We start from the raw sequence: 16184 nt of genomic DNA on the forward strand, positions 1-16184 counted from the left end.
TTCGTTCTGCCCCCCTCCCCCTCTTTTCTTCAATCCCTTCCCCCTTCGCTCACCCCTCCTTCTTCTTCAGTCCCTTCCCTCTTCATTCTGATCCCCCTGGCCCTTCTCCTCGTCTTCTTCACGAATAGTAAAATATAATCTCAAGTAGTGGAATTCTCAGTTTGTAAACAAGAAGCTATAAAGACGAGTTTAAGACAAAGGATTTAAGAAGTGTAAAATCTAAACAGAAAGGTTTATTGACATAGCTGATTTGAAAAACGATGCACCCAAAAAAAAAAAATTGACGAACTTTTTCCACTACTGCAAAGCTGCATTTTTCTATTGAAAAATCACTCTTGGTTAATTGGTGAATAAAACTTAAAACAAGCGAAGAATCTCAATCTCAATCTCAATCTCAATTCGCTTGAGTATAAACTCAAGCGAAGAAGTAGTGGTACTCATGGTGGAGAAGCCATGGAAGGTGAGTTATTATTTTAAGAAGGTTGAGTGGGTGGGTTTGAAGAAAGGAGGGGTTTTCTTTAATTTTAATTTTTTGCTTATTTTATTTTATTTTATTTTTTGTTTAAGAAATTAAAATTTTGTTAAATAATAGTATTATTTTGGCATAGAATCTGATGTGGATGCTGATTTGTCATCCACGTCAGGCAAGTGAGTATCACGCGATTCCGGAGGGTTTAAAAGTCTTGTTTTGATTAAGTTGAAGTGTCTAGAAGAAACTTTATGGAGTGTAGGGACCGGGATGACAAACCGGAACAAGTACAAGTGTCTCCCAGGCTATTCTGCCTATAATATTTAATAGAATATGAAGTGCACCATATTTATTAACCTTAAATAATGGGTTGTATGATCACTTTCTTATCAAGTGTTACTGAAATGCGTCAATCTATTTGTTCTCCAATATTCATATATCAATCTATTAAATTTTTATATCTTTTTCGAATTTGAAGTGCTTATTATTATTTAGGTGTCGTATTAATTTTTATGTTTAATTATTAAATTCGATTAACCTTAAAAGTGTACATCAACAAAAGATATATTGTTAGATGACTAAAATGATAACTATTTATATCTTGGGCTATCAATGTAGCATACAAATTCAAATGTGGAGGAGTTTCATTAGGCCAAAGTTGGGCCAATGTACTCGGAGACGTATTCTAGCCACCGAATTTATTAACATTTTGGGAAAAGTAGTTGTTGGGTACCAATCAGCCCGGCCCAATAACTTGGCTCATTCATTAACCAAAGTAAACTCAACCCAAAGTCTACAAAAGATTGTGGAGGATCCACTTTCAATAAAACGAGTCGGGCCTGTAACGACCCGACTGGTCGTTTCGAGCTCTAGCGCGTCGTTCAGCAGTTTGAGGCCATGGACAATGTTATTTTAGGTATTATGACTTGTACGCATGGTCGGAATTGAATTCCGAGAAGTTCGGAGTTGATTTGGAAAGAGAATTCTCATTTCGGAAGTTTTAAGTTGAAAGAATCGACTAAGATTGGATTTTTGAGTAAACAACCTTGAAATCGGGATTCGAAGGTTCCAATAGGTTCGTATGATGATTTCGGACTTGGGCGTATGTCCGGATCAGGTTATGGAAGACCCGGGAACGTTTCGGCACCTAATGTAGAAGTTAGCATTTTGGAGGAATTTCATAAGTTTGGGGTGGAAGTGCATTTCAGTGTTATCAATGTTTGTTTGGGATTCTGAGTCTGGGAATAGCTCCGTATGGTGACTCTGGCCTTGGGAGAACGATCGGAAGTGAATTCGGAGGTCCGTGTGTGATTTTGGAGTCATTCGACTAAAGATATGAATTTGAAGGTTTTTGAGAAGTTTGACCGGGAGAGAACTTTTTGATATCGGGGTCGGATTCCGATTCCGGAAGTTGGAGTATGTCCGTAAGGTCGAATATGACTTGTGTGCAAAATTTGAGGTCAATCGGGGGCAATTTGATAGGTTCCAACATCAAATGTTGAAGTTTGAATTTCTCAAGTTCATCAAGTTTGATTTGGGGTGTGATTCCTGATTTTAGCGTTGTTTAGTATGATTTGAGGCCTCGAGCAAGTCCGCAATGTGTTTCGGGACTGGTTGGTATGATTGGTTGGGGTCCCGGGGGCCTCGGGTGGATTCCGGGTGGTTAACGGATCGAATTAGAATTTGGAAGAAGAACTGAAGTTGCTGGTTGCTGGTGTAACCGGACCTGCGAGACTTGGGCTGCAGGTGCGGAGCCGCAGAAGCGGGCCTTGTGTCGCAGAAGCGGAAAATGGCTGGGCTTGGCTGAGGGCGCAGGTGCGGCGTATCTTCCGCAGAAGCGGACTGCAAAAGCGGTCAAGGCTCCGCAGAAGCGGACTTGAGCAAGTTGGCTGAGACCGCACCTGCGATGGAAATTTCCGCAGGTGCGGAGCCGCAGGTGCAGCTGGCGCACCGCAAGTGCGGAAATGCTGGAGGCAGTGTGTTCTTTTAAAAATCGGGAGATGGTCATTTTTCTCCCATTTTCAGTTGGTGTGGGCGATTGGGAGAGCTTCTAGTGGTGTTTTTCATCATCAAATACAAGGTAAGCTAACCCCACCTATCTTGAGTTAAATACATTGATTATGTACGGGTTTTAACATGTAAATTGATTGAAATTTGGGGGTTTGAGGAAAACCTAGAAAATTTAGTATTCTTGGATTTTGACCACGATTTTGGTCATGAAATTAAGAGCAAATTATATATTTGAGTTCGTGAGGTTATGGGGTAAACTTTATCTTCAAAAAATTTCAGAATTCGGTCACGTGGGCCCGAGAGCGATTTTGTCAACTTTTCGATCGGGGTTAAGAATTGTTATAAATTGGATTAATATGAGTAGTTGATCGTATATTAATGGATTTGCGTAAGAATAGGCTAGCTTAGGAGCATTGTGCATCGAATTGAGTCTTCGGAAAGGCGTGGAAGGCCGGTTATGGAACTTCGGAGCGAGGTGAGTTTCCTTTCTAACCTTGTAAGAGGAAATTGTCCCCATAGGATAGTTAATTGAACATATGTGCTGTTATTTATGGGGGCTACGTACGCACGAGGTGACGACAGTCCGTGCTTAGCTGCTATTATGCCTATGTCCGGGTAGTCTAGGATCCAAAAACATGCTTACTTTTAATAATTGTAACTATATTGATGGTTTAATTTGCTTAAGTCATATCGAAGTGGCAAATAATTTTTCTAAAAGAGTTAAACTTCATTTTTCTTTACTAGTAAAAGAGAAATGTACACCTCCTTGAACAATTGTTTCCTAGATGAAGTCTTGATTGACTGTTTGAATATGTGTTTCTATGTGTACCTGCGTCGCATGTATGATTCGCGAGCAGGGTGATTGTTTATTTGTGTTTGACCACGTCGCATGTATGATTCGCGAGCGGGGTAATAGATGCATCTATGGTTCGCGCCATTCAACCCTCTAGCAGTGCACATTTTTAATATTGTTGGATCGGGCCGTACGACCTCGGTATGAGTTGCGCATGCTTGTATTGCTTGCCTTGAAATTCATTGAAGTTCATATTGTCACTCCTTGACTTGAGAATAAATGTTTTATTGATGAAAACGAAATTTTGAAATTTCCCTTTGAATAAAGGAATTGATTACTTGTTTCATTCTATTGAATTACGACCATGCTTTATAAATATCCTGGATTTTATTAAACTAATTGTGTATCATCATCGGATCACTAATAAGTATCGAAGTTGACCTCTCGTCTCTACTTCTTCGAGATTAGGCGGGATACTTACTGAGTACACTTTTCGTACTCATGCTACACTTGCTGTGCATTTTTGTTGCACAGGCAGATGCATCTCTAGCGGCCTAGTGGGCATAGCAGCATGGTTGATACGGAGACTTAGGTGAGCTGTACTTCTCGAGATGACCCGCAGCCAGCAGAGTCCCCTTCAGATTTCCATATTTACTTTCTTTCCTATTTGTATTCCGGGCAGTTGTTGTATTGAATTGTATCCTAGAGATAGCTCATGCACTTGTGATACCGAGTTATGGGATGGTTATGGTTATAAGATTGTTAAATATTAAATTTGCTAAAGACTTCATCTTATTTCAGTGAAATTTCATTAATTACTGTTTAATGTTTAAAAGGAATGATTTTAATAAGTCCTAAAACGAGAACTTATTTAAATTTCTTGGTGTTGGCTTGCCTAACAGCGTGTCCGGCGCCATCACGACCCTTAGTGGATTTTGGGTCGTGACAACATGGTATCAGAGCACTAGGTTTCCTTAGGTCTCACGAGTCATGAGCAAGTCTAGAAGAGTCTCGCAGATTGGTACGGAGACGTCTGTACTTATCTTCGGGAGTCTACAGGGTTGTTAGGAGTACTTCCCTTCTTGATTCCTCATCGTGCGGTTTGATTCCTTTGAGGATTATGCCTTTATTTCCTTCCTATTCAATCTTATGCGACGTGGAGCGTTTATTATAAATCAGGAATTGAGAAATTTTAAAGGTACTACAGAGGTGGTATGGGATGCTTCTCCCGGTATAGTTGATTTGACTATTGTCGTCGCCTTGTGGAAAGGTATTCTATTGTTCAGCTTAGTAGTCATACTTCTGAGAGCTCTGAGGCTAGGCACAAGTTGCCATGATGCTTATGAATGGTTGTCGCGCGATATTGATGTGACGGTAGGGTGGTTGCCTACGTGTAGGGGCAGTGAATGACTTGAGGGGAGGTTTACTCAGTACATGATTTAGAGATTCGGTATTTTATTCCTAGCAGGGGAAGAGCAATCGGGCTAAGAATGTTTAGCTTTGGGTTGATAGAGTAACGAGGCTTGGTATTTGCGAGCGTGGTGGAATTTTCATCTGTGATGAGGTGTCGTTGTCCTTGTTGAAACTACTAAGTTCGTCGGTGTTAAGACCTTCAATAATTCGCCCATGGGGTAGGATATTGTAAGATAGTATTGGAGAAGCGGCTATCAGAGATCGCGGGGTACGGTGGTTCAAGATTGAATGTGTATTTCTAATGCTGACGGCTCGAGAATGATGATCTTCGGAAAGGTTTAAAAGTTTGTCGCGGTCTGTTGGCTCAAGTGCTACTGAAATAGATTTTGATCTAAGGCATTAGCTGAGCAGCAAAGGGTGAGGAAGGATGCGTGGGGAGTGTCACGCGGTGGTTAAACTTCTAGAAGGCCAGGTGTAAGAAGTGGAGATCGAGTAGTTTCCTTAAAGAAGGGAGTCTGCCCAAAGTGGGAGAGTGGCAGAGTAGTATGTGAATTCAGTGGCTGGGTCTACAGACTTAATTTGAAATATGGCTATTACTCAGCCGGGGATTTGATATGACGGAAAGAGCTGCTTGATATGAAGGAGGATACAACATAATTTTGAATTGGAAGATATTTCGCACATTTAGTTGATGTCCATGAGGAGTGAATGGACTTGTGCAACTGGTGAATGAGCACGGGCTCAGGTGGTTCTCTCCTATGAGCAGGTCAGTGGTCGCATGGTTGGTGAAGCTCCTGCGAAGGATTCTACCGTCTATCCGGTAAGAGGCCGAATATGTGAATGTTGCTAGAGATTCAGAGTGCTCATGAAATGCTAACAGAAGGATTTCGAGGAATCTGGCTGTTTAATTGCCCAAGGTTATGTCAATAAGAGATAAAGAATCTTGGTGGGTTCCAAAGTTGTGTAATAGTGGCTTCAAGCTAAGTGGGAGAGTCCCACTACCTACGGTTGGATTGCATGGTAGTCTATTTATGAGATTTCCGGTTATTAGTATATTGATGGGTTATTTAAGCTAACTGAAAAAGACATAAGAGGTAATTTGAGCAAAGGAAGTGTCAAGGGTGTGCTAGGGCTGTCCTCATTGGCTCACATTCAGATTTGGGGAAGGATTCAGGATTTATGCCTTGTGTAGATGTAGGTTTCAAGGAAAGTGATTCGGTCGAGTGCTTCGTCGAGAGGGTATTCATGGAGTTGAGTATATTCGGGACCAATTCAGAGTGGGTGGCTCTCAACAACGGTCCTAGTAGATTTAAAGGTAAAAAATGCGATGCCTAATGATTCAAGCCCGCGGTATGTTTAAGGATCGAGTTTGTGAAGCAGCTTACGGTAAGGGGCAGAATGCCCTATGATGTTTTGACTTGCAGTGTAGCACAGGAAGGAAAGGGAGAGAAGGACTTCAGATTCGTAAAGGAAGTACCAGAATGGATGTACCAGTCGAGATGCGAATATGTGCACAAGGAAGGTATGAGATGGTTTGTGGGATTTGAGACAACATGGTCTCGTGTTACAAGGCCACTCGGGTTGAGTGCATTATGTGTTGAATGAAGTTATTATTATTCTAAGGCAATTAAGGATAGATTGGAAGAGGTTGGATTGGTTAGCCATGGTTGAGTTGGCATACCGGTGGCAGTGATCAGTTCTTTCAGCGTGATTTAAGTTATGCAAGTGATTTGTGATGGTACCTGTGAGGCTTGACGACCGTCGAAATTGAATCTATTCGGAAGTATTCCAGTATTATGGCCTGCTATGTGTAGCCGGATCCCGGAAAGGGCTATGGTGGTTTAGGCCACTATTTGAAGAATTGCATCTTCTACGGTTGTGAGAATTCGCTCGTGTGTTGCTACGGTGCTCTTGGAATGAGTTAAGTAAAAAGTTTCCCATATGAGAAAGTGTTTACCATGTTTGGGGTTCAGGAGTCGTGATGAAATTCTTGTACTGTCGCATGCTGGCTTGTTAGGTGCAGCGAGCGGTAAAAAATTTGAAGGTAAGGATCAAGGTTGCGGTTTGGTGTTCGCAAGGACGTCACGAGCTCGGATGATCATGAAAGGGATTTGAATGTTTAGAGTAAGCTGGCATTTGTCTTCAGCGTCGCCTGAGATCCGTGATTTGTGAAAGAGGCTGGTTATGGATTCTTGATCGTTTTTCAGTGTTAGTGCGGCCGGTGGCATAGATATGCAGACTTGTTATCTTTTACGGAAGGTCGTGGGAGCGTGTTCCACGGGAAGGTTGTATAAGTGTTCCACGTAGTGACTTGATTGATTGAAGAATGAAACAAAGTATGAAGATTGTGGTGATATCGTTAATTTGAGAATTTATGCCTGGAGGGCACTCAGTTTATTGGGTCGTGGACCATGGAGGATTTCTTCGGTTATGATGGTTATTCTTGTGTGTTATGGGAAGGAGGGGTTATTATGGACCCAAAAAGGATTATTAGCCTAGTTCGGTATGATCAGAATCGGCTTGAGGTCTGCGGATGGATTTAAATATGAATATGGGCCCTATATCAGGCCGAATGTGTTCATTTCAGCATAGCTCTCCTTATGGAGGAGTATTCGGACGTTAGATGTTAATTCGTCGTTGGCTATCTCATATAATGCTATCTTGTGCCGTGTGAATTGCGAAACGGCTTGGTAATTTCTTATGTGTTGAGGTTCCGCGTAGCGATGGTGTTATGTGAGCATTATGGCTCTTTAGTTTCAGAACATATATCGTACCTCAGTTGTGCTTGAGTCTGTTAGCTTATGGTGCTATGTGTCCCCTCAGGGATGGTATTATGCACTTAGCGTGGCTGTGACCCATATTCGGTATTTTGTTGTAATGAGCAATTCAGCTCGGTGTGAAATCTCCTTATGTGAATTTTATGTGTGGATCGGGTGGTACGCCGCCATGGGTATGTTGTTTGGATCGGGTTGCACGCCGCAATAGTATGATGTGGAGTGCAGTTTTCTGTATTCTAATTTTTTGTGTGTTTTGTTTTCCATTTTTTGAGGAAAGTCCATGTTAGCAGCGTGAGTTGAGTAGTCCCTTCTAGAGTTCGGTTTCCTTATGTATCATGTTCGAATTGGTAGCCTATTGGTACATTGTGGCATCATATGAGACTTTTGGTCATGTCTGGGGGGCTTGTTGCCTGAACAGTTTGTACTGGGTGAGACAAGGTTATTGGATCTAGGATCAGTTTGATCGGATTGTATGAAGTATATTAAAGAGCAAAGATCATTATTTGGTTCAGAATAAGGTAATGTACTGTTCAGGAGTGTAGCCTCAATGATTGTTGACCCAGCAGTTGGTTATGAATCTCTACATGTCTCTTCCGTCGTGGTAGTATTGAAAGAGTTAGAACAAGACTTAAATGTATCATGAGGTGCATTGTGAGCATCAGATTGGGGGAAAGTCGGCCATTGTGGTCAGGGGATGTTATTAAGGTCCTGTGAATGACGTGGTGCATAGTGTGAATTCAGCAAAGGTATGTAATCTTGTATCGGTGCATCATGTGGTGATTGATACGGTGTTCATATGTTGAAAGCAGGTCTGGCTGAGAATTTCAAATGTTGAAACTGAGCTCTAAGGCTCATTTGTTTGAATAAAAGAGAATATCTTCGGATTTGCTTGACCTAGCGTGATCAACTAAGTTGTGGTAGCACGGGTAGGTGCACAAGGTGTTTAACTGTGATTTCAGACAACTCCAGCGCAGTTCTTAGCACATTTGAACGTATGTTTAAGTGGGAGAGAATGTAACGACCCGACCGGTCGTTTTGAGCTCTAGTTCGTTTAGCAGTTTGAGGCCATGGGCAGCTTCATTTCAGGTATTATGACTTGTACGCATGGTCGGAATTGAATTCTAGGAAGTTCGGAGTTGATTTGGAAAGAGAATTCTCATTTCGGAAGCTTTAAGTTGAAAGAGTCAACTAAGATTGGATTTTTGAGTAAACAACCTCAGAATCGGGATTCCAAAGTTCTAACAGGTTCATATGATGATTTCGGACTTGGGCGTATGTCCGGATCGGGTTTTGGAAGACACGGGAACGTTTCGGCACCTAATGTGGAAGTTAGCATTTTGGAGGAATTTTATAAGTTTGGGGTGGAAGTGCAATTCAGTGTTATCAATGTCCGTTTGGGATTCCGAGTTTGGGAATATCTCCATATGGTGATTCTGGCATTGGGAGCTCGATCGGAAGTGAATTCGGAGGTCCGTGGGTCATTTTGGAGTCATTTGGCTAAAGATAGGAATTTGAAGGTTTTTGAGAAGTTTGACCGGGAGTGGACTTTTTGATATCGGGGTCGGATTCCGATTCCGGAAGTTGGAGTAGGTCTGTAAGGTCGAATATGACTTATGTGCAAAATTTGAGGTCAATCGGAGGCGATTTGATAGGTTCCGGCATTGAATGTTGAAGTTTGAATTTCTCAAGTTCATAAAGTTTGATTTGGGGTGTGATTCATGATTTTAGCGTTGTTTAGTATGATTTGAGGCCTCGAGCAAGTTCGCAATGTGTTTTGGACTGGTTGGTATGATTGGTTGGGGCCCCGGGGGACCTCGGGTGGATTCCGGGTGGTTAACGGATCGAATTGGAATTTGGAGGAAGAATTGAAGTTGCTCGTGTAACCGCACCTGCGAGACTTGGGCCGTAAGTGTGGAGCCGCAGAAGCGGCCCTAGTGTCACATAAGCGGAGAATGGCTGGGCTTGGCTGAGGGCGCAGGTGCGGCGTATCTTCTGCAGAAGCGGACCGTAGAAGCGGACTTGAGCGAGTTGGCTGAGACCGCACCTGCGATGGAAATTTCCGCAGGAAATGCTGGAGGCAGTGTGTTCTTTTAAAAATCGGGAGATGGTTATTTTTCTCCCATTTTTAGTTGGTGTGGGCGATTTGGACAGCTTCAAGTGGGGGTTTTCATCATCAACAACAAGGTAAGCTAACCCCACCTCTCTTGAGTAAAATACATTGATTATATATGGGTTTTAACATGTAAATCGATTGAAATTTGGGGGTTTGAGGAAAACCTAGAAAATTTAGTATTCTTGGATTTTGACCATGATTTTGGTCATGAAAGTAAGAGGAAATTATATATTTGAGTTCGTGAGGTTATGGGTATACTTTATCTTCAAAAAATTTCGGAATTCTGGCACGTGGGCTCGAGGGCGATTTTGTCAACTTTTCGATCGGGGTTAGGATTTGTTATAAATTGGATTAATATGACTAGTTGATCGTATATTAATGGATTTGCGTAACTATAGGCTAGCTTTGGAGCGTTGTGCATCGAATTGAGTCTTCGGAAAGGCGTGGAAGACCGGTTATGGAACTTCGAAGCGAGGTGAGTCTCCTTGCTAACCTTGTAAGAGGGAATTGTCCCCATAGGTGAGTTGATTGAACATATGTGCTATTATTTGTAGGGGCTACGTATGCACGAGGTGACGAGAGTCCGTGCGTAGCTGCTATTATGCCTATGTCCGAGTCTAGGACCCAAAAGCATGCTTAATTTTAATAATTGTAACTATATTGATGGTTTAATTTGCTTAAATCATATCGAAGTGGCAAATGATTTTTCTAAAAGAGTTAAACTTCATTTTTCTTGACTTGTAAAAGAGAAATGTACACCTCCTTGAACAATTGTTTCCTAGATGAAGTCTTGATTGACTATTTGAATATGTGTTTCTATGTGTACCTGCGTCACATGTATGATTCGCGAGCAGGGTGATTGTTTATTTGTGTTTGACCGCGTCGAATCTATGATTCGTGAGCGGGGTAATAGATGCATCTATGGTTCGCGCCATTCGACCCTCTGGCAGTGCACATTTTAAATATTGTTGGATCGGGCTGTACGACCTCGACATGAGTTGCGCATGCTTCTATTGCTTGCCTTAAAATTCATTGAAGTTGATATTGTCACTCCCTGACTTGAGAATAAATGTATAATTGATGAAAATAAAATTTTGAAATTTCCCTTTGAATAAAGGAATTGATTGCTTGTTTCATTCTGTTGAATTACGATCATGCTTTATAAAGATCCTGGATTTTATTATATTAATTGTGTATCATCATCGGACAACTAGTAAGTGTCAAAGTCGACCTCTCGTCTCTACTTTTTCGATATTAGGCGGGATACTTACTTAGTACTCGTTGTTTTCGTACTCATGCTACACTTGCTGTGCATTTTTGTTGCACAGGCACATGCATCTCTAGCGGCCTAGTGGGTGTAGTAGCATGGTTGATACTGAGACTTAGGTGAGCTGTACTTCTCGAGACGACCCGCAACCAGCAGAGTCTCCTTCAGATATCCATACTTACTTTCTGTCCTATTTGTATTTCGGGCAGTTGTTGTATTGAATTGTATCCTAGAGATAGCTCATGCACTTGTGACACCGGGTTCTGGGATGGTTATGGTTATGAGATTGTTCAATATTAAATTTGCTAAAGACTTCATCTTATTTCAGTGAAATTTCATTAATTACTGTTTAATGTATAAACGGAATGATTTCAATAAGTCCTAAAACGAGAATTTAATTAAATTTCTTGGTGTTGGCTTGCCTGACAGCGTGTCTGGCGCCATCACGACCCTTAGTGGATTTTGGGTCGTGACAGGGCTAGTTGAAGATCATTGGATTGCTAACAATAGTTGCAAAATGGAGTCATTTTCATTCCATATAACTGCCTCCAAATTGGGCCATTTGCTATCAAGAACATAAATTCAAGGCCCATTTGAATCGCCATGTGCTATTATTTGGAAGTCTATTTCTAAAATTAGAGATGGCCTGAGCCCAAAGTTGTGACCATTTGTAAAAAGAGTGAAGAAAAGAATGAAGGCCTTGTAGGAAACTATCAAGTCATTGGTGTGGTAAAGGTTGATCAATTAATTAGAGAAGCTAATCCTAGTGAATTAGCAAGGTTGATTAAAAATGAGATCATCAACGAGCGATTAAAGATCGATGAAGCCATCGAGAAAGATCATGGAGTATCAGATGTGGATGTTTACGGAGCAAATTTGACTTTCGTGAACGTGGAAGGTGCTGATCTCTATGGATTCGACTGGAACGGACACAAACCGACAAATGTAAGTTACCTAATCGATGGAGTTGGCGATGCAGGGACTTTCGTGGTGCTTCCGGCTGGGACAAATGATTCTAACAAGGATGGTGATGATGGAAGGATTGTGACCATGACTTTGTCAGAGGATGAGATAATGAAGTTGAAACTTGAGCTAAACAAAGAATGGTCTATTGCTTGAAGTTAGATGTATTTGTTTCATTCTTTTCAATTATTTAATTTGGTGTGGGGTCCCAAGACTATATATATAATAACTGCTCTATATAATGTTATTTAGAGATTAACCGATATTTATTTTCTCCTGAAATTTTAAACTAAAAATCGTAACTTCAGGAAAATTCAGGATATTTTTGTCCTGTAAAACTGAAATTCATGACACACTGGCTAATTTTTAAATAGTAGCCTTTAGAGTGGCTACCCGGTGTCTTTTATTCTCTATGTATATGTGTGTAACGACCCGGCCGGTCGTTTTATAAGTTACCGCTCCGTTTCCCCCATTTCTGCTTCTTATTGCTTTGTTCATTGGTTCTATGTGTGATCGGGTTGGTTGGCTCGGGTTCGGAAAGGTTTTGGTAAGGTTTGAGACACTTAGTCTCTTTTTAGAAAGCTTAAGTTGGAAAAGTCAACCGGACGTTGACTTATGTGTTAGAGGGATCGGATGTGAATTCTGATGGTTCGGATAGCTTGGGAGGTGATTTGTGACTTAGGAGCGTGATCGGAATGTGTTTTGGAGGTCCGTAGTAGATTTAGGCTTGAATTGGCGAAAATTGGATTTTGGCATTTTCCGGTGTATAAGTGAGATTCTATATAGGGGTCGGAATGGAATTCCGGAAGTTGCAGTAGCTCTGTTGTCTCATTTGGGATATTCGTACAAAATTTCAGGTCATTCGAACGTGGTTTAGTATACTTTTTGATCAAAAGCGGAATTCGGAAGATTTTAGAATCTTAGGCTTGAATTCGATGTGATTTGGTCGATTCGATGTTGGTTGAGGTGTTCCGAAGATTCGTATAAGTTTGGATGGTGGTATGTGATGTGTTTGTGCTTTTGGTTAAGGTCTCGGGGGCCTCAGGGTGATTTCGGATGGTTGGCGGAAAGATTTGGAGTTGGTTGTGACAGTTGAAGTTTCCCATTGCTGTCATAACCGCACCTGCGGCTAGGGGACCGCAGGTTCGGTCTTGCAGAAGCGAGATTGTGGTCGCAGAAGTGGAGAGGGGCTAGGAGAGTTGGAACCGTAGAAGCGGTCAAGGAGCTGCACCTGCGATGGCGCAGGTGCGTATTATGCATCGTAGATGCGGAGTTGGACGACTTAAGTGAGGACTGCAGATGCGGTTCGTGGACCGCAAAAGCAGCATCGCAGGAGCGGAATTTTGGCCACATATGCGAAATGTCTGGGGCACAAGATATAAGTTATTTCCTTCGCGATTTTTGAGCTATTCCACCATTTCTAAGTCGGTTCTTGGAGCTTTTTGGGCGATTTGAAGAAGGATTTCGAGAGCAATTCATTGAGGTAAGGATTTTGGACCTAAAACTCGTTTCTATCGTATTAATTCACGGTTTAGAGCTATAATTAATGGAATTTAAGGGTTAAAAGTTGGGGAAACTAGGGCTTGGTTTTGGAGACCTAGACTTGTGGATTTGAGGGGCGATTTGTAGTCGGATTTTGGAACTTTTGATATGTATGAACTCGTGGGGAGATAAGGAATCCAATGATGTAAAATTTATCGAATTCCGAGACGTGGGCCCGGGGGTCGGGTTTGGTTAATTTCGGGAATTGCATTGTTTTTCGATTGTTTTCGAGTGGGCTTTGTCCCTTTAGCATATTTTGATGGTTACGTTCTGATTTTGGATAGATTTGGAGCACCCGAAGGCCGATTCGAGGGGCAAAGGCATCGCGAGCTAGAGTTTGGGCCGGATTGAGGTGAGTAATGATTTTAAATGTTGTTCTGAGGGTATGAAACCCCGGATTACACAGCGTTAGGCTATGTTGAGGTGACGCATACGCTAGATGGCGAGCGTGGGGTTGTGCACCGTCGGGGATTATGACTTGGTCCATCCCGAATGACTGTTTTATTGCGTATTTTTGATTGCAAATTGTTTGATATTATCATGTTTTGGGCTAAATGCTATATTTGGGCTTCGTGCCAACTATTTGGACCCTTAGGGGATTTTTACTACCATTTCCTCACTGTTTTGACTTTACCATTGTACTCAGTCATGCTATATTCTACTATTTTCATAACTCAGCCATGTTTACTCTGTTTTAACATCTTAAATTATATTTTAAAAGATATTTTGAGCTGAGCATCATGTTTTGGTGTTGCCTGAGTGGCTTATGAGATTTTGATTGAGTAAGGCCGAGGGCCTGTGTTGTGAGGATACTTTGGGTCAGGCTGCACGCCGCAGCAGTGATACACTGATTATGATTATGAGGCCGAGGGCCTGAGATTTGTACGCCACGAGATGGCTTGTTGATATGAGATCGAGAGCCTATGTGATTATGCCACGAGATGGCTTGATATTGCGCTTGGGCCGTAAAGGGCCCCTCGCAGAGTCTGTACACCCCTAGTGAGCGCGGGTACCCATTGTGATATGAGATACAGCCCGAGGGGCTGGTATTGTTCTGTGTTATTGCCCGAGGGGCTGGTTCTCTTGTTATTGTGCCCGAGGGGCGGGTTTTTATGTGTTTATCTTTTCTAGTTATTCTTTGTTCTATTTGCTTAACTGCTTAAAAGGTGCTTTATGAGATTACACTATTTAATTGTATTTTACTAATTTTTTCTTTGCCTCTTATTAGCGTATTGTTGTGTTTAACGTGATTTCTTGTCGCTCAATCTTCATTTATTGTTATTACTCACTGAGTTGGAGTACTCACTTTACTCCCTGCACCCCTGTGTGCAGATTCGGGCGCAACAGGTCCTGCTTGTGAGGGTTGAGAGCTTCTAGAAGACTTCGGAGATTCACTAGGTAACTGTTCGGCGTTTTCGCAGCCCTGTGCTTCTCCCTCTATCTTATTTTCTCCTGTTCTAGTTATGTAATAGTGGCGTAGACTCTTTCAGACTTGTAGTTTTTATGATAGATGCTCATGACTGGTGACACCCTGATGTCGGGCTGTGCTTAGTTGTTTTCCGCGAATTGTGCTATTCACTTTTATTTTGGATTATTATTATTATTATTATGTTAAAGACTTAAATTGTGTTGTTTTTGTGGTTTAAAAATGAATTGTGTTGTGTCGGATGGCCTTGTCTTCACGAGAGGCGCCATCACGATCGGGTCCGGGTTTAGGGTCGTGACAAGTTGGTATCAGAGCCTTGGTTACATAGGTCTCACGAGTCAAGAGCAGGTTTACTAGAGTCTCGCGGATCGGTATGGAGACGTCTGTATTTATCCTCGAGAGGCTGCAGAACCTTTAGGAAAATTTCATATTCTTGAAATTCTTGTCGTGCGAATCTGTTGATCCAAGTACTAAATTTCTGTTATTCTGTTCTCTCCTAGATGGTGAGGACACGAGCGACTGGTCAGGATGGACGACTACTAGTACCACCAGCTGTGGCCACTAGAGGCTGAGGACGCGGTCGAAGCCGTGGTAGGGGCAGAGGTGTGGCCTGCACCGTAGCTGGGGCAGTACCTGTAGATCCACCAACCGCCCCAGTTCAGGATCAGGTCCCAGTTGTGGACACTCCAGCAGTACCAGCTCAGGCATCAGCTGTGCCCATCGTGATTCTGGGTCTTCAGGAGAGCTTGGCCCAGATCTTGACAGTATGTACGAGTCTTGCTCAGGCGGTCGCGGTTTCTACTGCTGCAACCACTTCTCAGTAGGGGGAGGCTCTCAGACTCCCGCCGCCCACACACTCGATCAGGTGGTTCAGGGATTGCAGACACCAGAGGCACCACTAGCCCAGCCGGTGGCACACTACTAGAAATAGGGCCCGTGGTAACAAAAATTTATGCAACGGTAACAGAACCGTTGCCATACACTATATATAGCAACGGTTTTTACCGTTGCCAAAAGGGCTGGAGGATTTCGCTACTCTTTAATAATCAACCCGTTGCCATAGATCTTACTGTAGCAACGGTTGTTACAAACGTTGCAATATTTGTATCTATTGGCACGGTGTTGGGGAAAAATTATCTATGGGGACGGTTATGGGTTCCCTCCTTATTTTCCCTCTTCTAATTTGCCAAACCCGACAAAAATCTTTTCCTTAATATTTTTTACTCTTATTTCTTATTTGAAAATATTAAACATCAGCTTTTTCATTCCCTAACAACTTGTACGCTATCAGACCCTAATTAAACCTACTTTCTCTCTCCCTAACCCACGCTAATTATTTCCCAATTTCATCTCCCAATTACATCTCCTCCCAATTTCACTCCCAATTTCAGTCCCAATTTCTCTCTCTCTC

The 16184-nt window shown here is 42.2% G+C and overlaps 1 protein-coding gene across 1 annotated transcript; it reads left to right on the forward strand.

The window, feature by feature from the left end:
* Positions 440 to 11961, forward strand: LOC109232681 (protein ECERIFERUM 1-like). Its single transcript, XM_019398432.1, has 3 exons — positions 440 to 460; positions 5452 to 5505; positions 11482 to 11961. The coding sequence occupies exons 1-3, from the start codon at positions 440 to 442 to the stop codon at positions 11959 to 11961; spliced, it is 555 nt and encodes a 184-aa protein (XP_019253977.1).

The sequence above is a fragment of the Nicotiana attenuata genome, chromosome 9 (genome assembly GCF_001879085.1).
Source record: "Nicotiana attenuata strain UT chromosome 9, NIATTr2, whole genome shotgun sequence".
Classification (NCBI taxonomy): domain Eukaryota; kingdom Viridiplantae; phylum Streptophyta; class Magnoliopsida; order Solanales; family Solanaceae; genus Nicotiana; species Nicotiana attenuata.